This window comes from Chelmon rostratus, chromosome 19 (assembly GCF_017976325.1).
Source record: "Chelmon rostratus isolate fCheRos1 chromosome 19, fCheRos1.pri, whole genome shotgun sequence".
NCBI classification, from domain to species: Eukaryota; Metazoa; Chordata; class Actinopteri; order Chaetodontiformes; family Chaetodontidae; genus Chelmon; species Chelmon rostratus.
This window is the reverse complement of record NC_055676.1, coordinates 14,103,389-14,128,458: the sequence shown is the minus strand read 5'-3', so window position 1 is coordinate 14,128,458 and position 25,070 is coordinate 14,103,389. Positions and strand designations below refer to the sequence as shown.

Here is a 25,070-nt window from a genome sequence, read left to right as displayed (position 1 = left end):
CATTTTGTTGTGTCAGATGGGAATATTTTTTTGATCCTGTCAAGATAGACTGCAATGTTAGGACTAATAGATAGCAAAAGTCAGTTTAAAACACCCATGTGGCTCTGTAGAGGGAGCTGTAAGATGTATGTTAGGGTTCTCTGTTTGCTTTTAATTTATAGCAAACGCTTTTTGTAGGGACTATCAGTAAATCCAGAAATAAAGTTAGTATGAAGATTAACAGATTACTAAAGGGTGGCAGTTCATACATCTCTGACAGCTAAAACTAAAGTTTGCTGATGTTTTCCAGTTTGTTTTGTTTCATTTATACATCTTGTTTTGCTGTGTTTCAGTATTTCAGTGACTGTATTTCTGTGCATGGGGAGTTTAGCAATTTAGGCCGAATTATATCCAAATCAGAACCATCTTAATTGGCCAAGCATGTTTCCACATACAAAGAAGAACATTTATAAATGACATATATGATAAACTGATAAATTGCCAGCTGCTGTTGATGTTTGATTAAGGGTTAGGTTGAGGGGGTTACTTTACCAAAGTAAAAATGTCAAACGTTCTCTGGTTCCAGCTTCTCCTAAGTGAGGTTTATCCGCTTGTTCTCTGTTTTATAACGCTGTAAACTGAACATCTTTGAAACATTTAAAGATATCACGTTGGGCTCTGGGAAACTGACAAGCATTTTCCACAATTTTATTGAATGACTCAAAATGTATGCAAAAATGTATTTATTATATCAATCAAATACATTTCAAAAAGATAAAAAAAAAATTAAATCATCAGAATATAGATAATTGTAAATTATTATGTTATCTTATATGTTGTATGCTACAAAAAAATATCCTGGTTAGTTGTGGTAATGATGTTTCTCCTGACACTATGTGGTCTTCCATCAACTCGCGAGATCATCTGGCTCGCGGAGCTTTGGCTTGGCACGTGTGCTGTTTTTTTTTTTTTTTTAAGTGAGGCTCTCAGCTGCCGAGGCGGATGATGATGATGGCGGAGCTGGTTCAGGGACAGGCCTCGGTGGCTCAGCCCGGAACGAAAGATGACTTCGCAGACACGATACGCCGGGTCCGACAGGTAAAATGCTCTTCAGCGAACACAAATGTAGTGGTTTCGGACGACAAACAGCGTGTTTGCATGTGGAGCAGGACAGGACTTTGGTCGGGGTACCCCGGACCCCCTACTACAAACACTCCTCATGCACCCAGCAAGCTAGCAAGCTAACATTAAATAGCCGAGGCAGCGTAGCTGAGGGGACAGATTAGAGTTTACACGGGACAGAAGACGCGTTAAATAACAGTGTCAAAACTGTCCAAACGACCACACAAGTCGTGTCTCACGCAAAACACGAAGGCCTTTTATAATGTCCAAGTTTGTGTAACTTTAGGAAGTTAAGCCGACACACAGCAACCTGTTGTCAAGTCACAGAAGTTGCCGTTAGCTTAGCTTGCTAACTTACTACCACAAGTTTGATACCCTGAAGCTTGACCCATAACGTAACAAAAGCTAATAACGTTATTTAGTTCAGACATGAAGCCTGAAGAACCGGACTGTCTGACACGCTCTCATAAAGTTAGCTTGCTAGTTTTGAAGTCCCCTTTAGCTTAAGTATAACTGGTTGTTGGTCCAGTTTAATAGACACACTGTCACTAATCACATGCAGTACTAACGTATAAACTCCCTTATTCCCCTGCTTTGACTTTACAATAAGCGTGTGCTTGTTACTAGCTTAGCGTATCTTGCACATAATAATACATTCGAGTAAGCTAGTTGTGCTGGTGCTAGCTAGCATGTGTGGTACTATGTGTCCTAACAGGCAGCGTTGGAGAAAGGCCATGTAATGTAACGTCATCTGTTCAAATAAGCCCCCCTTCTCTCCTCCTGTTGAGCACACATGGATTTTTCCATGCCTGGAAATACCTAAAAAATAATTTAAAATACAGCCTGCTTTTTCTGCTCTCCTGTTTAACTGATATTGCCTAATTTCAAATAGTGCCTGTGGCAGAGAGGGACACTGTGGTAGGCTACCATTAAGTTGGTTCAAAAGTAAAGCTGTCTTTGTGTTGTAATAGAAGATTACCACTGACTGCAGTTAATAGTGTGTAAATTGGACTTTAGTCATACAGTTACTAGTTGAGCTTTCCCCTGTGTAGATTATAATGTAGGTATAAACAAATAGTGTGCATGTGTTAATCCCTTGATTTGTTTGTAGATAATATACTGCATAACAGATACAGAGTTTAATGCACATCAATAAATACGGTCACATTTTCAGTACACCCAGATAAATACATGACATGTCCATAAATGTAGTCATGATGCTTTTAAAGCCCTCCATACACCCTCTCCACTTTTTCATATGTGTGCTCACACCTTGTTCATAATATCTCTGATTTGATAAAACTAACACTACAACTACCGCAGAGAGAGAAGCATTTCACATTGGCCTCTTAGCAGCAACAAGAAGTAGGGCATAAGGGATTTGACTGTAGGCGTCAACCTCTCTTGCGTCATCATCAGGAGGTCATAGAAGCTGTTGTTTGTAGATAAACATAATGAATCACATTTATAAAAAGATATTTTTGTCAGCCACATTTTGTTTGTGGCTGATGTTAAATTGTGGATTTGGGTGTTCCAGTGAGTTAGCATGTGAGTGCCCATATATACTCCCCCCCCCCCCTTGGTTATCATATGACATCAATGTGAAATAAGTTTGAGAGATGGGAAGTGGAGGTCTTGCTTCTTTACAATTTGTGTATGTGGTGTTAGTTCTCACAGATGCGGCAGTTCCAGCTGTCACCTGCTGTTGCGTATTCAGAGCAGCCAGTGAAAGTGGCGTTTAAATCTTGAAGTTGCACAAGCTAAAAATGCTCTGCAATGCAATTCATGTTAAGTGCTGTTTTATTTTTTTGTTTGTTTCTTTTAAACAGTTATCAGCTCAAACAAAAGCAAAGCACACAACTGTGTAAACGTCCATTAACTCATTAGCCCAACTCCCCTGACGTTGACCTTTGCAGTAGGCCTCCCATTTGTTAATTATTGCATTTTGCCTCCTTCTGCTTGCCCCTTCTGGTCTGTTATTTTTTTCAAAATGCCAGTCACCAGTATATTAAATGTACCAATTTTGATCCTAAACATTACCATGAATATAAACCCTTTGAATATAAATAAAAACATAAACACTAATTCTTCTTGTTAAATATGAAAACCTAATTTAGTAAAAGTCAGAATCATGAACAGTTTAGATCACTGACGAAACAGTTGTGCCACAGCACCCAATGGACGAGGTGTTCTTGCACCCTAAATATAAACTATACATACTTTCATTCCCATGTGACCGCATGTCACAGGATTTAATTTGCTTTATTTTTAGACAAATCCAACATTTAGGTGCATATTTTAAGGCTTAAAGTATGAAATCTGACTGAATGTTAAAGGTCTTTTTTTTTCCCTGTTACGTATTCACTCAGCAAAGATTGCATTCAAGAAGTGAGTTAGTCTTGGAGACCAGTCCAGTCCACAGTGGTGTTTACCCAGAGGCCTCAGTGGACATCGAAGGGTTTCTACTGCAGGATACACAGTTTGTACCTGACAGTTTGCTACAAAATCCAGCAGACTGCATGACTGTGAACCGGTCCTGACTACTGCAGGACACCTCTGTAGCAATATGTTTATGTGCATGCACATGCACATGCATCCTTGATTATATGTAGTGCACTCAGGTTTCTGTTAAGACTTAGTGACCCAACACAATCGAACAAAAAACAAAACAAAAACCTGGATAGTGTGCCTAGTCTCAGCCCGTTAACCCTTTATTCATCCCCTCTCTGTGATCACCTTTACCTTGTTTTTAACACAATAATCAAAATCACCATTGAGTTGTTCAAATTCACACATTTTTCTGTATACAGAAATATAGAAAGCATGTTGTCTGACATGGGAACAAATAAAACATTGTGATTTTATCACAGCTCATAAATAGTTCATGTTAACCAGCAGTCATTCCCAAGCTGCTGTGCTGTGATGCTGATAAAATCATAATGTCTTTAATTGCAATGTCTAACTAAATCAACATAACTACAGGGCAATGACAAAAGCTGTGCAGTGCTTACCGCTCAGCCCCCCACCTGTGGCTGGGCAGACTTAAGTTGTTGTGTTGCATAATTTACCAAAATGCTTTCAAAATTGCAATATGACCAAGTGCAACATTCAAATTGTAGGAGTTGCAATTTTTTTGATAAAGGTGAAATATGTCACAACACACCATTGTACAGTGATGCCGTGGCCTACAAATCATATTCTCCAGACGCAAGGGAACATGCTTGTTTCGTATCGATCCATGCAAAAATCACATGATCATTTCTATGTTTTTTCAATTAAAATTAAATGTGTTGAATGTTACCATTCCCACTAAAATGTGTGTGGCTCATGTCACAATTGTAATTTTGTAATTGTAATTGTAATTGTAGTTTTTTTTTTTTGCATTCAACCCTAGTTTTGCAAACACTGTTTTCTTTTCATACATACTAAAACACAAAGCTGGCATTTTAAGATTTATCCACTTTGGAGATTTTTAGAAAAGCTCAGTTTTTAGTTGAGGGGGAAAAAAAATCAGGCTTAGTGAGAACAGAGGGCTGAAAAAGACAGAAAAAGATGTGGATTAAATATATCAGGTTTTACATGGACAATGTGCTTTCCAGCAGTCAGTGCTCCTTCGCACTGAGCTGCATCTGTGGCAGTTCCCCAAATACTGTACAGATGCCTGTGCTTGAATCATAGTGTTCATGATATACTCAGTATTTGCTGAAGGAAATATTTTTTGCATCTCACTAAACAAGCAATAAAAAAGTGTAAAGTTAATATTTATGTTGCAGTAGCAATTTCCCCTTATGACTTGGAACAAATCTGGGCTACAAAACTCAATAAAAACAAAACAAAACAAATTTTAGTCTAAGTACTGTCAAAACTATGACAATGTACACCCACGCTGTTATGCACACAGCTGACAAAACAGGCTGGTGATTGGTGAGATGCTTCTCGGGTACCTGCCCAGCTTTAGTGAAACAAAACTCAGAGAAACACTGATATCACACAAAGTTTGAGCATTTTCTTGAATATTGCCTTCATCTAAAATTACTTTTAGGCTGCTTGTCATATGTAGCTTTAGCAATGTCATGGAAAACAGCAACCCCACACCTGCTTCCTTTTCTGCCTCCTTATTTCCATTGCACCCGTCTCTCCTCCACTGGTGGGCTCTGAAGTAGATAATCATCCCTGAAGGTGATGGAAGACTCTAATTGCCGTCACTGTATTTTCATATTGTGAAAAAAAAATTCCAGTCAGGCACAGATGTCAATTTAGTGTAATTTTCTGAAATGCTATACTTTTGTATGGAAGGAGAGGTGGCAGATTAACAGAGAGTGGAAAGTGCTGTTGCCGCTCTCATGCAGTGTAACTGAAGATTTACATGTCGATCACCGCAGAACACGGGCATCTACTTTAGGTGGTCATGGGCATGGATTGGGTTTTAGCTACGCTGTAATGCAAGTAAGTGCACTCTTCTTGAAGTTGTGTGCAGGGGTTGGACACTTTCCATTACAAAAGGAGAAATATGTAGAGAAATGTACTCTGCTTGGGCGGGCGAAAAAATGTACAGTGATCCTTCCTTGGGCCAGACTACACAAATTACCGCTGGTAAAATTACCATAAAATGTAATCAGGACCTCTTTGGTTCCACTCTGCACTAAATTCATCCATCTATTTTCCAGATAAAACATTTCAACAAGGCAATTAAAAACAGTGCTTGGATCACTGTGGCACAGTTCTGATGGTAAATGTGGGATTTGGCCATCCCTGATGTTTTTATCCTTTGTCTGTCTTTGCACATACACACAAATCTTACTGCTTCTACAGAAGTTGACAGCCTACACTTTAGGTTTCAATAAGGAGCCAGAAATGTTTTTTTTGTGGAATTGTTTTAGGTAGCTGCCATGCCTCTTGTTACTTCCGTGAAACTCATTTACTGGCAAATCCAGTCTGTTGAGAGGTTGGCTTGTGTCGTGATCTGTGTCATTTGTCGGTGAAAGCATAAAAGGGTTAGGTGAGTCAGTGAGAGCTGGCACATGACGGATGCTTCAAGGACAACACCACCACCAATAGTCTCAACAAGAACTGTAACAGGCTTCCTCAAGCTGCTGTAGTGTTGTACAAAGTGCAGTTTTCAGCTGCTGTCAAAAAGATAACGCTCCCCACAACAGATGGCTTTGTCAAGGCCCAACTTCACAGCAAACGTGATGCTTTTAAGAAGACAAGAAGAAAAGCAAATGTGTCACACACATCATGATTGGTTGTCCAAGATGTTGTGTTGGAAAGGAAATGTATGTTCAAAGAGAATTTCATCACATATCTACTTTTCACCTTTATTCCATCTGTCTTGCTGTTGTGTCTCCAGATGGCCGCCAAGATGGGAGGAGACCAGATGCCCAACATGAACAGTTCCTCTGCGGTCATAGACCCCTCCCTCTATGGCTTCGGAGGCCAGAAACGTTCACTAGACAATGGAGGTAAGCCTTCAGTTATACACACATAGTGTACGTACCATAGTTCTGCAGAATGGTCTGATATATTGGTAGATGTTGACAAACACTCATAATCTTTTATCCTGCCGAACAGGTATGTAGACACCTTCATAAAAACACCACCCTGCTATATAAAAGCTCTCAATGTGTTTTTCCCTCAGTATAGAAAGGAAATGCTCTAAGTGCCCGTCTTCTGCAAACTGTGTTTTTGTTCCTTTATGTCAAGTTTTGCTCCAGCCATCTTATAAAGTCTAGCCTCAAAATCAGACTAAATTGCCATTTCATTTCACTTCATTATGAAATCTGACATGTTGCCATTTCAATTTGAGATGGGTTGGTATTTTTCCCTACCCAGTCAACAGCGAGTGACATAATCATCGTCATTTTATGTCGAGACGAAAGCTGCGGCAGTGGTTGGTTTGAGCAGTTACCTTTCAATGTTTTTCATGCCGGTCGTGAAAATGTGCCAGTTGAACAGTCATTTCTGTATCTCATCATGCAGCCTGTTCAGCTGTGTCAATCTCAGACACACCAAGATCCCATCTTCAGGCTTACTCTTGCCTACGAAGCAGGGAAAGCGCTAATGAACACAAAACCAGGCTAAAGATTATAAAAAAAATCGGACATCTGACCCTTAGGTCTGGAACCAAGCTGCTGTAACGTTGCGAAAATGTATTCATGCTCAAAAGAAGTTTTAGCAAACAATTGTCACGACAATCACGAGCTAAACTGTAGCAATACAGCGGTCATGTTCCAAAATAATGTACAACGCTGACTCCAAAAATCTTAGGATGCCGTGTCAAACATTAATAAAAGAGAATGTGATCGTAGTTTTTACATATACTCAATTGAAAACGGTACAAATTTTATCTCATCAGCTTCATTGATTTTTGTAAATATCTACTTATTCTCAATTTGATGCAGCAACACGTTTCAAACAAGTTGGGACAGGAGCAACAACAGACTGGGAAATTTGTGGAATGCTCCAAAAATACCTGTTTGGAACATTCCACAGGTAAACAGGTTCAGTGGTAACAGGTGATAGTATCATGATTGGCTTTGAAAAGAGCATCCTGGAAAGGCTCAGTCGTTCACAAGCAAGGATGGAGCGAGATTCACCACTTTGTGAACATATGATTTTATGAAGGAAATTCATACATGGGCTTGGGAACACTTCATGTCTTCGTTGTGTGTCTGTCTGTCTGTCTCTGTGTCTCTATGTCTCTATGTCTCTGTCTGTCTGTCTGTCTTGACATAAAATACACATAAAAATTTGAAAAGTGTTGAGTGTGTATGTGTTCACTCTCCCTTGCTATGAAACCCTTACAAAAATTGGGTGCAACTCCTTCCCTTCACAAGTCACTAAATGAGTTAAAAAGAATCCGCCTGTGTGCCATTTAATCTCAGTGTAAAGCATTGAATATCTCAGGGAGCACAACTAAATCCATCATTAGAGAATAGAATATGGCAGCAGATCTACCCTAAACTGACAGACCAGGCGAGGAGAGCATTCAGCGAAGCAACCAAGAGGTCAACTATTAGTTGTGTACTCCACAAATCTGGCCTTTATGGGAGAGTGGTGAAAAGAAAGCTGTTGCTGACCATAAGAAATCCTGTTTGGAGTCTGCCACATGTGGGAGACACACCAAACATGTGGCTGAAAGCTCAGCTGTGTTTGAGCTTCAGAAATGCTTGGGAAATGTGGCTACTGTGCTACTTGATTAATAAAAGAGCTGTGTTACTGAAAAGCTATTTGATTCAGAAAACAGCAACTACCGCCCCACCACAGAGAAACGTAGTTAAAAGTAGGCATGCCGCTGCTACACAACACTGACAGACACACATACCAACATACCAATATAATTTCAGGCAAATTTCCTACCCACTTAAGATAAGTTTATTTTTGCAAATCGCTCATAATCTTAGCTTTCACAAAAGGCTTCAGTTTTAAGTGTCTTCTAGCAGATCAGAGACTGACCAAGCAAGTCTTTTCTATTACAGTCCTTAGTCCTGGAATGATCTGCAGGCCGGTACCAAACAAGTGTGTGTTTGTGTGTGTCAGCAGAGACATGGTTTTTGTATTTTCACGTTTGTATTGTGTATGAAGTATGACACACTGCAGTGTAGTGAAAAAAGTGTCATTCTGTTGTGCTGTGTCTTACACACATTTCATGGATTTTGATCTATTTCATATGCATGAAGTGGAAACACTATTCATTTATACCGTCCTCCTCTTATCTTGTCACAGTTGTTTGTATGATAGTTGAGCCCTGAATGCATGGATAGATAAATTGTATGCAATTCTGGTTTACGTTTGTTTGACGGACTGTTATTGTTGGCAACAATTTGTCCCGAGTTTTTCTCAGTCAAGGTTGTCCCACAGTATGTGGCAAATATCAGAAATGTTATCTGTGTAGCACTGCGGTTGGCTCTCTGCGTTTAATTATCAACTGCACAAGTATCCAAATGGACTCAAGGCATTCACATTTTATCTTGCAGCCTTGTCCTTGTGTGAATTCACCTCCTGTTTTATATTCATAGCTGTTCCATTCTCAAGCGTTAACCCCTGTGCATTTCCAGAAGAAGTGAAATCGGAGCAAACAGCCATAAAATTGATTGAAGCTGCTAGATATCAACTCAGGTGTTCACGTCCATGGCAGCACATCCTCCACTGACCCTGCAGGGCCCTTGCTCGGTGCTACCTGTCAAAATTCAATTCATGACCAGCAGCCACTGACCCGACTGCTGCCTCTCTCTCTCTGAACGTCTCTGATTGAAACACTCACTCAAAACACAGACCTGATTACCATGCTGGTGAAAGTCCCCCGCTGTGGGTCAGACACGGAACACGAAGGACTGGCGGGACATTATCCATCTGCTTCCGTCCCCTCCAGCCCTGACTCACTCTTTTTCATTCTGTTGCTTCATCAGCTGTCACTTAGCTGATCAGACATTTTAAAGTGTTCATTTTTAACCATGATCTCAGATTATTTCTCGTGTGTTAATTGGTTTGCTTTCCTCTCACTTCTCTCAGTAGGGAACCACCTCGGTGCAATGGTACATCAAAGGTGAGCAGAGCATACTCACATTTCTGTTTTTCTACATTTTAATGCACTTTGCATGTTTTCCCAGTATTTACTCTGTAACTCAGTTAAGTAGTCTTGAGATCCCTAATGGCTTGATTCCACTGGGTAACAATGCATCATGTTCTCGCTGCAATGCAGTTTTGTTTCGTCCTCTATATGGCTTCGCAGTCCACCTGGACTAGAAGTACAAAGTTTTGCCGGCCCAATTTTGTTGGCTTGTTTGGATTTTGTTGATTTGGCATCAGATATATGAACTGTATGCTCTCACTGTTGGTGAATTTGGGTTAAGTTAGCTGGCAGTTTTTTAAAAATGTGGCTGCAATCAACCTTTTTTCCTTTACTGGGTAGGGTCATATAGTCATAGGGACTCTCTATTCTATTTGGTCTGTGAAATATCAGAGAAAGTGTTAAAAATGTTGGTTATAGTTTATCAGAGTAGAAGTTGACATGTACTTTGTCTGACCAACCAAAAGATATTAATTTCAGCATGATAGAAAGCCAAGAAAGTAACAAGTCTTCACATTTCAGAAGTTCGAACCAGCAAAAATAACTTGGATAATGAATTTGTTTTCAAAATTGTATCAGAATAAAAGAAGTAATATGAATTAAGCATTTTGTGTTGGGCATTTCTCAATATTTTCATGAAGTAATGAATGTAATCACTAGTTGCAGCCATCATTTCAACTCATTTTTTACACGCTCATGTTAGTTTAGAGAGAAGGTAGTCTAGTTGTAGATGTCTTTTGATTTCATTTTCTTTTGTCTGCCAGAGTTATTGATTGTGTCCTAATCTCTCCCAGGGCTCTTGCAACAGAAGACTTCAAAGTGCCTGATAAGATGGTGGGATTCAGTAAGTAGCCCTTCTGTTCATTATAGTCAGTATTAATGGTTGACATGCAATCATCAGTATTGGCATTCTACTCAGTTTTTGGGTCACTGCTTGGGACCCCTGTCTAAAATCAAAAAGGCTTAAAACTGCCCTTTTCTCTCCCCTGCCTTCATAGTCATTGGAAAAGGAGGAGAGCAGATCTCAAGAATTCAGCTGGAATCAGGTTGTAAGATCCAGATTGCGTCAGGTAAGTTCTGACTAAACACATTTTCTAAGCCCCCTGTTTCTGCTGAATTAAGTGCGAATTTACAGTATATCAATTGCCTCAGAGGCCAGAAACATGTTTTAACTAAGAGGCTTGAACCATGAATTATAATGACAGCAACAGTAGAGTAGTAAATTTTTACTGTTTCCCATTTCAAAAATAATACATTTCATAGAAGGATTTGACAACTATGTTGGCAACACTTAAGTCATTCAATTCAACATTTATAAGGTTTGAAGGTGTGACTTTCCAGGGTGTACCCCTCCTCTTGCTCAGTGTCAGCTGGGATGGGCTTCAACACCTATAAATGCTAAACAGCGTAACTTAAAGGGTTAGCATTACATTTCACAAAGCCCTTCATATAACTAACTCACCAGGTTCCTAAGCAATATTCTTATGTGGATACTTGCGTGCATGTGAAACTGCAGAAATTTCACAACCTCAATAAGGCAATCCCACAGAAAAGGTTTTGGTCTTTGTACTGCACTTTCTAGGCGTACCCTTTTGGCAGTGTTCTTACCTGTACAGTCTTGTACAAGAGACAGTGCGTCGTACCAGTCTGGTTACTGTTTGCTTTAAGATTGCACAAGCAGGCCGGTTGGGCAACAGCTGAATGTTTCCATTAAAATGCATCCTATAGGTTGTGTTGAAAACACTCTGTTGAACAATAATTGCCTTTTTGAAAGAAAAAAACGTTAAATGAAATGTTGACACTTTGATAGTATGTTTCATGCCTCAGAGTTAAAAGGCCACCTTTGTCACAAACATCTGGTACCTTGATTCTTAGTTTAAAATAAATGTTTTATTTGTATTAGAGTACAGTCTTCAGTCTACAGTCTTCCTTTTTTTTGTTAAAGTAAGTTTTTTTGGTTTGGACTCTTTTGGTGGACTCTGACAGCTAAAGGCTGTAAGGCTTCAAATGCCTTTTTTTTTTTTTTATAAACACCAAAACATTGTTATTGTTCCTTCACTTGGATGTTTGACCTTCAGTGTGCAGCATGATACACATGCAGAGTTTGACACCAGAAGGCTGCTTTAACATCCATCTGTTGCCCTTAAATCTGAGTTTAAGACATGTATGTACGAGCGCGATTTTGTGTCATCGCAACTAGTTTGTAGCCAGTCATCTTAAAATGCATTATATATTTTCCCTTGTGATATAAATATTTCTTATAAGTTTGAGGGTGAAAGCATGTAAGTAGACTATTGACTACTCAAGTGAAAATGCGTTGTATCTTTAATTGTTGTGCTTTGTTTCTTTATAGACAGTGGAGGCATGTTGGACAGGCCCTGCACGCTGACTGGGAGCCCAGAGAACATTGAGTAAGTCTCACCTCTCAACTTTGACAGATTTACTGAAACTGCACAGGGCATTTGGAAAGTGTGCCCCATTGTTGTGACACAGAGGGCATGAACTCAAATCCCTTTTCACATCTCCTCTTAATCAGTCACTGAATCACCTGAACACCTCTTTCACATTTGACAAAGAGAGACGTTTTTGTGTAAGAGTCTGTAACAAATGTGTTTCTCGGACCTCACTCCACCCCCACAGGCAGGCCAAGAGGCTGTTGAGTGAGATTGTGGAGCAGTGTCGGTATGGCCCTGGCTTCCACAGTGACATGGACGGCAACAGCTCAATCCAACAGATCCTCATCCCTGCCAACAAAGTTGGCCTGGTCATCGGCAAAGGAGGAGAGACCATCAAACAACTGCAGGTCTGATAGTAGACTGCACTGAATGTATAGCATTTACAGTACAATTGGGCATTTGTCATCCTTACTTTGTGCTGTTCATTTTTGCTCTTCATTGTTGCGAATGTAGACATGCCCTCTCACCAGCTGTCTACTGAGCAGCAGGTTTAATAGTGCAGTTGAACCCAGTTATTTAAACCACATCCTTGGCAGTACAAAGTAAATTAAAAGTTAAACCCCTAAAACTCAATTTTGATTTGGAACTGACTCTGAATTACTAGGAATCAGGTTCTTTATCAGTACTTTAAAAAACCAGGGGATGAGATAAGCAGATCTGACATTTCTCGTTGCTTTCTGTGTTGATGTTTGCAGGGGCGACTCCTGCCAGATGTCCCTTTATTACTGGTCACCTGTTCAGTTCAATCCTGTACTTATATTTTCCCTAAATGTTGGTTGAACATGTAACTGACACAGTGAAAAAACAGGTGTACTACTGAATTTGGCACACATTATTACAAATCTTTGTCCGTTTTCGCTGTAACTAACCTGGAAACCGTAATACTCCCATACAGTGTCTAATGCATCTAAATTGGAGAGTTTTCTCCAGCTCTGGTCTCATTTGTATTTGCCGTTTAGATGGCAGCGACACTACAGGAGCTTGACCAACCTGACTAACCGGGCAAAGCCGACCAGCATGCTAGTCCTGAAAAACAACAAATGCACTGCCTAAACTTCCTGGGTAAAACTTGTGCTCTCAAATATCTGTTATGCACTCGCCAGTCTGTAGACATAAATACTTTATTTAAGCAGTAATTGTTTCGATCACAACCGAGGAAGTCGCATGCTAAGCTGGACACCCAGCATTGCTGTTGCTGCTCTTTAAATAATACTTTGTTAGATAAAATAACAGATTAGAGCGTAAAAAGGTCCAGAGGAAACAGCATTTCGAAAGTATCCATTTTCCATATGATGACGTATTTTTGAGTGAAACAGCATCAACAGGCTGGACATAACGCTGGGAGAAATTTGATTTGAATGTTGAAAAGTGGACGTGTCTTGGCAAACAACGATAATTACATGAAGCCAAGATAGATAGCCTCAATTCAATCAAACCCCTCAAACGGCAGGAGGTGTAAGGTTAGTTTCTGCTATCTTGACAGTGTACACTGACAGGAATAGCGATAAGAGTCGAGGAGAGAATTGAAGCCTATCATCATTATCACCATCCTTGTAGTTGCCGAAGCAGTCCAGTACATAATGCCTTGCATAATCTGGAGCTGTGACAGATACCACTTTCCTCAAAATGAATGAATTCTAGTCAGCGGGCCTGTAACCATGGTATTTTGAGGAAACAGCATGGTTTGAGTTAGCGAACACTAGAAGACACAGTGACGTGCTGCTAGCTAGAAGCTAGTACTGCTAAAAGCTAGAAGCTAGTGCTGCGCTATATATATATATATATATATTTTTTTTTTTTGTTGTTGTTCTTTGTTTTGCCGTTAAATATGTGGGGATGTGATCTGAAACGATTCAAAAGACTTAAAAAATAAGGACTTCATCTTGATTTTGGAAAACTGTAGGAATAATAACAGCATTGATTAAATCCCTTCAAAACACAATCTGCTTGCACACTTCAGATGTCTTTTGTGTAGTATGACATAGTTGTAATGCCATAAATCCTTAAAAAGACAAACTGTAAGCTGTATTTCTATTACTAAACAAAAGACAAAGCAGTCGCAAAAATGCTACTATGTCTTAGCTTTGAATAGTCATTCAAGGCCTTCCAGTGGAGCTGAAGACTGCAGAAATTAATTTTTTTTACAGGTACTGATTTGTGCAAAGGTTGCGTTTTGGCAAAATTTTAAATAAGGCATGTAGAATAAAGTGATCTTAGTGAAATATCACAATTTTAAGGTTCGATTTGGTGTTATTAGAACACGATTCATTCATTTGGAAATCTGATGATGATTTCTGTTGTGGCTATAATAAATGTTGTGATTTTGGCTTTTTTCACCAGTTTCACATGTACTATGTGCTCACATGGAAACATGATTTTCCAACCTGCCAGCAGGTTGTGGGGTTCACAGAATTAATGATATTTAGCACTCACATGAAAAATTTTGATTTTTATCATTCCTGGCTTTTTGAAAACTTAATCCGCTCAAACTGTCTCCAATTTATTTTCATGACACATTGATACGATAAATATTTCAGATTGCTTGAAATATCATTCCTCCATAGGTATTCACCTGCTGCTATAATTCGCCAAGATTACATAAAAACAGCTCTTCAGAGATGCGGCAGAATTTTCACCTTTCAGAGTGGGTAGTCGTTTGGGCCCCAGGTAACTCTTTGCTGTGTGTGTCTGCCCCTGTCTGATTGTACCCCTGCAGGAGAGAACAGGAGTGCAGATGATAATGATTCAGGATGACCCCATGCCCACTGGAGCAGACAAGCCCCTGAGAATCACTGGGGATCCCCACAAAGTGCAGGTCAGTCTCAGAGGAGCTCAGTGTGTCCTGCTATCTTTCTAGTTTACTCTCAATTTTACACATTTTATGCCTTCAGTCTTCCACTCAGACATTTGGAAACCTCTTTGTTTTTATTGAGGGAACTTCAGTCGGGTTTTTGTTATGCTTCCCATGCAGCATTCTTTGTTCAAACGTTATTTTTCTTCCTAAAGATTTTGGTGTGTCTTTTATAGCAAGCCCGTGAACTTGTGGTGAAGCTCATCCGTGACAAGGACCAAGGAGACTTCAGGGTTGGCAGGGCAGACTTCGGATCCAAAATGGGGGGAAGCAGTCTGGATGTAAGAGCTTTTTTTCTTTTCTGTGATTTTCCTGATTCATATGAGATTTTTTTGTATTCTTTTCTGAATTAATCTCTTTCTTCATCGTCCAGGTGGTTGTGCCCAGATTTGCTGTCGGCATCATCATCGGCAGGAACGGAGAGATGATCAAGAAGATTCAGAATGATGCAGGGGTCAGGATCCAGTTCAAACAAGGTAAGATAAGACAAGACCTGATGCTGGCAATCAAGTCAAGGAGAAATGGGTAATCTCTAAAGCTGGTTTTATAGCTGTGCATTAAGGGGTTACAGAGACTATGCATGTAACCACTCCTCATAAATACAACTACACTGTGGCGGCTACTGCAGTGCCACACGGGGACCATAAGAACTGATTGGCCGCTTGTGTTTCTCTTACAAGTTTCTGAGGCCAACGGAGATTGTTGATAGTCAACATAACATTAATGAAGTTGAAGAAAAAACAACTTTTCAGTAATGCACCTCTAAGAAAAATCTCCGCTGCAAGCCATCTGCTTACAAAAATCAGTGAATGAATGAACATAAATACAGTTGTGAAATGTGATTTAGATGCGCAACTATAATCAAAACATGCACTGTTGGGACTGCGGGATACCTGATAACACTTTGCATGTATCTGCACGGAAGATAGATATTGTGCCGTTGGTCTGGGAATAGCAACAGGTTTGACGTAGACTTTCTTCTCTGGTGGTCTTGGTGAAATCTAAGTACTTGATGGCTGATAGAAAGTGTAGAGCAACTGAGCTCCAGGCAGAGCTTCACAATCATCAGAATTCATGGACAGAGTGCTATTTATTCCAGTCCAATCATCAGCATTTTTTCCTACTTATTCACTACTCACTTCAGCTGTGAAATCCAAACCTGCAAGCAACTACAGTTCAGAAATACCACCACACTTTTGCTCCTTTTACTTGCTGACTTGTATTAAAGCAGTCAAAAGTAAATGCGTATTCAATCTCAGAGCAGTTAAAGATTTTTTCGTGCCCTGTGTATTTGTCGTCCAGATGATGGAGTCAGTCCTGACCGAGTTGCTCAAGTGATGGGCCAGCCCGATCACTGCCACCATGCGGTCCACCTCATCAATGAACTGGTTCAAACTGCTCAGGTATGTGCTTCTGCGTTTTCCCTTATGTTTACATCCAGTTAATTTGTCTGGAAAACAGAGCAGCAATAAGTATAGCCATGACAAAATGTGTTCAACCCAACATAACTATCACTTTTGCAGAAATTGAATCTACTTGCACATGTTTCTTGACAGGATTAAAAAAAAAACAATTGAGAGAGTCAATGTTAATTATCCATCAAATGAGAAACTCTAAATTTAAATTTAGGGAGCTAATTAATTACAGTACTGTACTAATTATAGCAGCATTAACAACATTTTAACACTGCATTTTTTGTTTTTTCTTTGCCATGTTGGCAAACATTCCCTCTATTATTGACTTTTTTTTCTCCTGGTTTACTTCCTGTAGGAGCGAGATGGCTTTGGAGGCATAATGGGACGTCGCGGGCGAGGTGACTGTAACATTGGAGGACCTGGAGGGCTGCAGGAGGTGACATATGCAGTACCTGCTGACAAGTGTGGACTAGTGATCGGCAAAGGTAAAGAGCAAGTTTTGATTGGTTGATCTGTAACACCTGTTGATGCTGTAAAACCCCCGGTGATTTTACTAGCTTGCATTTGAAAGTTGCTGGAAAGCGTGAATGCGCCTGGTTTAATTGCCTTCTTGCTGTGAGGTTGTCTTCCACAATATAAAAATAATAGAGTTCATCAATATGAGCAGTCTTAATAAGAGTATATCCGACTCACCAGATTGCCTTTTCCCTTTTAATAACTGAATGCCGTTTGGTGTTCTGCCACTGCGTGAAACTGATGAGAAGAAGGGGGTGAGTGACCACCCTCCTATTCTCCCTCCAGGGCTCATGTATACAGCACAAGTGGCATTCATTGGTTTCACTAAGGGCTTAATGACGGGGATAATGCGTGTAATGTGACATTAATTGTTAAAGGTGCATAATAACAGCCCTCAATCATGTGGAAGGCTGCCTGGCATCTAATGAGGGTCTTTCAGTCCAATAGAGTGCAGCGAGGGAATGAATAGGAGGAATTAGCTTATTGGCTATTCATGCCCACTCTATTGCCAGCTATTTAAAAGTCATTGACCATTGCATTGGAAGAAGCTGTGAGTGTGTGTAGTGTGTGTGCATGCATGTCCCCTTGGTGTGTGTGTGTGTGCGCGCGTGCAGTGGTGGGCGGGGTCGGAGGGGGCCTCTTTACCTAAGATAAAAACATGGCAATAGAAATGTCAAGTGGCTTTTGTGCATGTAGTGGGGCGAGGGAAACAAATAAACCTGGGCGTTGCGTCCCCCTCTCTGTGCATTAGCATATGAAGTGGGCCAGTATGGTGGAGATGGCGGTGGGTCTGGGTGCTGTCAGCCGTCCCTTAAAGGGTGCGGTGATTAATATCTTTACGATGCCATATGCAGCCCATTGCCCCTCTGTTTTGACCCCCTACACTCACTCACACACACTCACAGCTTGATGAATCAAACCACCCACCAACCTGCTCAGACATCACTACAGGCGTGAATTCAGTGGAAGAGTCATAACAAGCTACAACTTTTCCAATGATTTTTGACCTAAACATTTTTTAACTTTAAGGTCCACTTACTAGGTTTTCCAGGGCTTTCAGTCACATGGCATTTGCTCAGTTGAAATTTGCTTGTTTGGAAGCTCTGACAAAGAAATAACAACTTAAGGTCCAGTTAAAATTAACACTTAAAGAATGTATTTTCACACTCTGCTTATGATGATTCAGAATGTCATGTTGCTGGCTGTTAACATGGACTCTAACCTCACCCTAACATTACCGTAACTTGGTTTCTCATGTGTCAGGTTAATAAATCTACACTCTTTATATGAATACAGTTTTTATTTAAGTGAAAGTGACTAAGTGATGGTCTTGCGATGGTCAACAAAAAGTGAATAAAATGCAAATTGATTTTCATTTTTTCGTCAATGTTATTCTATGTGGAATCACGTGGAATCATGTTGTGATGATATATGGTTATTGTTTACAAAATTAAGTCACCAAATGAATTTAAATTGTAATTAAAAAGAAGAAAGAAAAGAGTTGGTGAGGTTATTGTTTTACACAGATGAAATTTAAACTTTACATTTCATCAGAGTTTTCATTCATTTTCCTAGTATGTCATTTGCAGCTGTTGCTCAGTGCCGTGTGTGTGGTGTGTATGTGTAACTGGATAAAAGTTCTGTATAAATCCAGCCACTTTTTCTTGAAGCTTTGCTAGTATACTTGGAGACAGACTTGTTTAATTGTTTTCCTCAAAAAAATGTCAAATGAAAAATGCTTTCAATGTAACATCTTAACATTTCTTAATGTGTCAAAAGTCCCAAAACCATCACAGTTTACCATCACATGAGACTGAGAGACTTGTTCGGTTGATGGTGAATGGTTGTGTCTCTGCATGTGATTGACCGACAGTTTGTCCTGAGTGCACCCCGCCTCTCGCCCAGTGTCAGCCGGCATCGGCTCCCGTGACCCTCCTAAAGGTTATGCGGGTGTAACTAATGGATAGACGGACTGACGATTCATGTTTCAACAAATTGATTAATCAGCTGATCATTTCAGCTTGAGAGCGAACTTATGAGAGCACTTAATTAACCCAGTTAACATCTACACGCAATCAAAACAAAAACACCCTGCCTAGACTTTTCCCTTTAGTCTGTTTGTTATTGGTAGAAAACAATTAAGAGGAACCAAATTGAATTTGGTGCAGCTACTAAACATGACTTTACTGATATTCTAAAAATACTCTTTTGAACATGATATTGATTTCAGACTGCCCCCAGCACTAGTTTGATATAAAGCTGCTGTTGTATTAGAAATATCCATGTTACGCATTCATGCAATGTCATGGCCTGAGAGTTTTTCCCCACCAGCAGCTAACCAGTCCCTTGGCTTTGCCTTGAATGCTGTCACCAGTTGCACTTTTGTATCCCCTCCTTTTCTCCAGCTCACTAAACCAGTCTCATTAATAAGGCCCGTATTATCTGTCCTCACTACAGCCCAGTCCATGAAATGAATAGTCAGGGTCTTCATTGCTCTCTGCTGTCTGACTAGAAGAGCTCATAATGGCTTCATTAAGGCAGAAGTTTCATTTGGTTGACAATGGGTTAATGGCCCATGTGCAGTCTGTTGGCAGCAAGGAATAGGCTACGGGAGGGGAGAGGTTTTTGATGAGCGTTTTCATTCGGAGGTCAGCCAGGGTCATCAGAGTGTCAGCCACAAGTGAACAAATGTGTAATTGATGTTGGGACAGCCCTGGTGTCCCCCCGGGAAGCACCCTCAGCCTTTTTCGTTCAGATGGGCATTGTGAAGACGGGGTGGAGGGGGGGGGCAGCAATATGCCCCCCGCTCACTCCCTCCTCTCATCAGAGGACAACACAGAGTCAAGAATGAAAAGGGTAAAAGAGACAAACGATATCCCAGAAGGAGGATACGCTTCAATTTTGGCCCTTTTCTCCTGCCAGCTATGTTTCATTTCTCCCTGCTGGTGTAATTGCTTTCCCCACACGTCGGAAAGCTGGCATCTGATGCAGAGGAGGGGGAGGTGTGCAGGAGATGTCTCCTTTTGTTTCCTGATTTGCATGGATGTTACCACAGAATGGTAGATAAGTGGTGAGACACATGCCAGCGTCTTAGGTAGGACTATCACACCACTTTAAGCCAAGTGAGTCAACAAGATTCTGGTGAAGGGAGACGAGAAAGGGTCCCAAATTAATGACTTAAGTCTTCAGACAATTTAAGACAGTTGTGTGATCACACCCTTGGCATCCAAAATACTGTGCATTGACAATATGACACTATATCCATTACATTTAACTGTAATTACATCAAATGATAGTGTTTGGCTGATGTTAGGTGTTAATGTTTCAGGCACAGGTTTTCTTGTCAGGAAGTAGTTCATGCGACATGTTGTCGGAACATGGTGGAAATCAGAAGTGTTAATAGTTGTTCTGAAGGGACATAAAAGGTGGAGTGAAAAGCTGCCTCGATATCATTTAAATACATGAATGATGGTGCACGTTTTCAGACTGTCTGTCATGGTGTTTCACACCTAAATACATGTCGGGACAGAAGGCTTTGCAGAGAAGACCCTGCTCTCTTTCTCACTTCTACATTAAGATTGTCGGATTTTTGGTTTTGGGAAGTTGCCAAAATTGTAGAAAGCAGACTCCACAAATTCTGAGATTGGAAAGGTGGGAGAAGAGAGGGCTTCAGATGCTGCTTGTCTTCTTCAGGGGTTACAGTAGTAGATTAATCGATTAGTCTGGCAACTGTTTCGATAATCGTTGAAGACATTTTCATCAAACGTCGCCTGCTTCCAGGTTCTGAAATGTGAGTCAGTGTGCATGTGCGTGAGATAGTTAAAGAAATATCTGTAGGTTTTGGACAATTGTTCAATTAAGACAACAAATTTGACCACCTCGGTCTGGATCTTATTTTCCATATTTTTCGACTTTCTTATTTTTTTTTACTTTTTAGACCAATGATTATCAGCAGATTAATCAATATCAGACATAAGTTTTAGCTGCAGCACTAGTTTAAATATTTCATGTTACTCGATGTTTTTCCAGGAGGTGAAACCATCAAGAACATCAAAGAGCAGTCTCGTGCCCACGTGGAGCTACAGAGAAACCCGCCGCCCAACACCGACCCCAACGTGCGCATCTTCTCCATCCGAGGCACCCCTCAGCAGTTGGAAAAGGCCCGCCAGCTGATCGATGAGAGAATTGGGGTAGGTGGTCTGGGTGTGCCCCCCCAAAGCGCTATTGTCTGGCCTGATATTCATGAGCGCACATGTCAATGTGGAGAGCTGCTGGGTGAGGTAGGCTGCTGTGGTCCTGGTGGCCAGCAGGATGTCACCAGAGGTTAAACATGAAGAATCCATCAAATGGACTTAATGGAGTGCATCAGCGCCCAGCCCTGCCCTCTGACCTTGCCTGTTGGCTCCCTTTAAACACAAGTGTGGTCTCTCACTCACCTCCTCTTCCCTCTCTGTGCTCTAGGGCCCAGGAATGGGGGGCAACAGCAGCTTCGGTATGAATCCCTACAACCAAGGACCAACCACTCCTCCACAACAGTATGGTTCAATTTTGCTCTTCAGCATGTCACATTTTGCGCTAATTTTCATGTATTACTGGTCAAACGTGCTGATAAAGCTCTGCACAGCGTCTTAAGTCAGAAAGTGATTGCTAGGTTAATTACTCACATTAAATTGTCTTGTTTTTTTAAGTGGGCCTCAGACGTTCATGACTGGAGGATGGGGTACAACTTTTCAGATATGGCAGCCCCAAGGCCAACAGGAGCACAGTAAGTAAAAGCAGTAAGAACTCTTCTAGGTTTTCTGGACAGAACGCTGCTTAGGATACCCAACCAGATTGAGATATAAAAACACAACAAATCAAGAAATCTGATCCTTTCCCATCTACATAATTGCAGTCAGTGCCTGAGTCAATGAGGGAACAAAAGAATATATAAAGTTTTCACGTCTGAATTTATTCCATCGTCCATAAATTTGACTCTGAATCAGTGATAAAACTAGCCTGGCTCTGCTTTCAAAGTCTTCTATAGGCTGGGCTGAGATGGTTACGTTCCCTGTGGCTAACCGCCTCTTTCCTGTACGGACATATTTTAAATTTGCTGTCGATGGAAATCATTAGGAAACGGAATTGCAGATGAGAGCAGAAGGTGAAAAGGGGAAAAAAGCAAAGCCCACTCTCAGTAACTCTGGTGTTATCTGTGTCTGGTTTCAGGTCACAATGGATCCCAGACGGGCCAGATGGACTGGGAGCAGTATTATAAAAAGCTAGGCAAGTGTCATTCAGAAAGAACAGGATATTTTAACAACCATCTCAACGCCCACGTTATAATTTTCGGTCTTCTTATGCACACTTTGTTGTTTGCGCTGATGAAATCATGCATTTACTCACATGTTGGAAAGATTATATGCAGAAATCCTGCTTGAAACTTCAGTCGAAAAACCCCGCTTAGAGTGGAAGAAGCTGTCTTTTAGATTTTAGACTTACACATTTAAATCATTTAATATTTTAACTTATGCATTTTCTTCTGTTTGTTTACAGGTCAGCAAAACCAAGCCCAGAGCACTGCTCCTGAATACAACAAAGCCTGGGGTGAGTACTTGTGGACCAGTTTTTTTATGAGCACATTGCAGATTAAACAGGGAGTTTCAGATCAAACCTTCAGAGTTTTCTTCCTCACTCTTGTTTTCCTTTTCCCTCCTGTTCAGGCCAGACAGCTGGTCCTGCATCTCAGCAGACCTCTAATCCTGACTACAACGCCTGGGTTGACTTCTACAGACAGCCGATGGCCTACTTTAACCAGGGCGCACAGCAGACACAAGCCCCGGGTCTGCAGGTGAGACACAAATGAGGATGAGGATGGTGTTTTTTCTGTTTTTTTTTTTTTTTGCCAACAGATCCCATGAAAAAAAAGACCAAAACAACCATGTGTTATTGTCTGTCTCTCGATACTTTCTAACTTCTATGCCAAGACTTCAGTAGTCAGCCTGAACTGACTAAACGGGTCACAAATACACTGTAACTTTGAGCAAATGTTAGTGAAACAGGTGTAGAGCTGACCTTTTTTTTTTTTTTTTTTAATAGAGAAAGCAACTATAGAAAATGATCAGAACATCATGAAAATGATGGTTGGTTGCAGCCCCTAACTGTTTTCACCTAAGTATTAATACACATTTGATTCTGTATTTTGTCACTCCCACATGCATCCTGCTAACATAAATACTCTTAACTACAGTACACATGCACAGGTTCATGGTAATGGCGACGTCCCATCTCATTAATGTGTTTTTAACTGTTTTGGACAACAATAGCGATTTTAGTGGGATTAATTCATTGTTCATTTTGGCCTTTTCATGGGATTTTTTTGGCATTAAGCAAATATAGACTTTTTCAGTTGTCTTTAAATATATGAAAGGCACCACTGAGATCGGCTGTGAAGTGTGAAAACACTGTGAGAAACGTTAACGAACTGGTTTTATTCTGCAGGATCATTAGAGAAGACGCCCAGGTGAAAGACTTGAATCACTGAGAGGATGAAAACAACCCTTTTTTAAGAGAGGGGGTTCTAGATTTGCAACGCCTTGAAGACTTTTTTTCTTAGTGAGAAACACTAGCTGTAGAATGACTTATATGATAAAAAGTAATATTTCTAAAATCAGGAACATTTATTTGTTACTAAATGCTTGTGTACACTGTTATTTTGGATAGACAGTATCTGAGATCCCTTTTTGGACTTGAGAGAGCTGTTTCGTTTTTCTATATTTTCCTGTCTTTGACTCAGATTGTACCGCCAAAATGAACCCAAAAGTTGTAACATTTCACACGGCAATATGATCTATTTTTTCTAGTTATGTTGAAATGAAACCTTGGTTATGTGCTTAGCAGTCTTGAATACCGCCTGTCATATGTCAAAAGATGTTTAAAAGTGTGTGTTAAAATGTTTTCCTTTTACATAATTCAGTGAAATGAAACTGTGATGTTTTGTTACAGGAAATGTATTTTTGTTACAAGGCTTAAAAATAAGGATTAATGTCAGCCAGTGGCAATAGTCTAATTTAATTCCTGTTGTGCATTGTATGCTGTTTTTCATTGTCATTTTATTGTACTCTGGTTTAAAAAAAGGTGCAATATCTTATTTCACTTTTGAAACAAAGATGGGTTCTCTAATATTTTGACAGACTTTTAACTTGTAGTTTTAAGATGTGTTTTTCTTTTTTCAAATGAAAATGTCATGGATAATTTATTACAATTATCTGATATGATAGGATTTAGGGGGATGTTGCAAATAGCTTTTTTGCCTTTGCTACCTTGTAAAACTATGTATATATGCTCATATATTTGACTGTTAATTTAAAATATATATGTTTCATATATATATACTTATATAAAAAATATTTTTTCCTGTGATCAGTGTAGCAGGAAAATTGTCCCTCTTTTTCTGTTTTGTTTTCATACTGAAAATGTTCAAAGATTGTGAATGTGTGATTTGAAATTTGATGTTGCATCTTGTTATGAAGAAAAATAAGAAGTGGTAGATTTTTGTGTATGTTCTGTACCTGAACTATTCAAGACTGCTAAGCCTCTGTACTTCTACCTGTGTAATAATTAATGTAGTATTTTTATGTTTTAAGTATTATGATCAAAAACTTGTCTTATTTGGTACCTCCCAGTTCACTAACGCCCCACTGAGCCCTCGCTGTGGACTCAGTGGGGAGTTGGACTCAGTCCAATGCTAATAACTTTTTAATTAATTTTTTATTTCTTTGTGTGAACTAATATAAAAGGTATAAATGATGCTCATTATGGAAAAATGATTCTGGTATTAACGTCATTTCGTAATGAAAAGGGATATAATTTCAAAATGTCTAATTATGGTGTTTTTTGTTTTCCTTAAGTGTACAGTTAACCATGTATTAAAAAGATCCAGACTACCTTTATTGTGTACTTGTTAAGCTGATTTTCTGTTTGACATCATTATAAGCATTTTGGATGTATTTTGTTGTACTCTGATAGTAAGAAACTCTGAGAGGATAACTGTGTATATACTAACAGGTGATACATGGAGGATATGTAGGCCAACTGTATGTTTTCATGTTTTATAAGCAGAAAATATATATTTTCTATAGTCTACTGCCAGTTCTCAAACTCAAATAAACTTTCCGCAAGCC

The 25,070-nt window shown here is 39.9% G+C and overlaps 1 protein-coding gene across 3 annotated transcripts; it reads left to right on the top strand.

Moving 5' to 3' along the window:
- Window positions 1-967: 967 nt before the first annotated feature.
- On the top strand, window positions 968-25,070 carry fubp3 (far upstream element (FUSE) binding protein 3). 3 transcript variants are annotated; one of them, XM_041960392.1, is made up of 19 exons: window positions 968-1,077; window positions 6,452-6,563; window positions 9,616-9,646; window positions 10,465-10,514; window positions 10,669-10,740; window positions 12,024-12,081; window positions 12,311-12,473; window positions 14,843-14,941; window positions 15,154-15,258; window positions 15,351-15,453; window positions 16,280-16,380; window positions 16,748-16,877; window positions 20,938-21,098; window positions 21,370-21,443; window positions 21,597-21,673; window positions 22,117-22,173; window positions 22,444-22,494; window positions 22,611-22,738; window positions 23,389-25,070. In XM_041960392.1, exons 1-19 carry the CDS (start codon window positions 982-984, stop codon window positions 23,395-23,397), a joined length of 1,677 nt encoding a protein of 558 aa, XP_041816326.1. In that variant the 5' UTR covers window positions 968-981; the 3' UTR covers window positions 23,398-25,070. The 3 variants fall into 3 exon arrangements, with proteins under 3 accessions (XP_041816326.1, XP_041816325.1, XP_041816327.1); XM_041960391.1 differs by having other exon boundaries at window positions 9,613-9,646; XM_041960393.1 differs by lacking the exon at window positions 22,117-22,173 and having other exon boundaries at window positions 9,613-9,646.

Bases quoted from the DNA above. Each gene is read 5' to 3' on its own strand.
- fubp3 (XM_041960391.1), top strand. From the start codon at position 982: ATGATGATGATGGCGGAGCTGGTTCAGGGACAGGCCTCGGTGGCTCAG. The intron at 10,741-12,023 runs GTAAGTTCTGAC...GTTTCTTTATAG, and splicing joins TAAGATCCAGATTGCGTCAG to ACAGTGGAGGCATGTTGGAC. The intron at 14,942-15,153 runs GTCAGTCTCAGA...TGTCTTTTATAG, and splicing joins GGGATCCCCACAAAGTGCAG to CAAGCCCGTGAACTTGTGGT.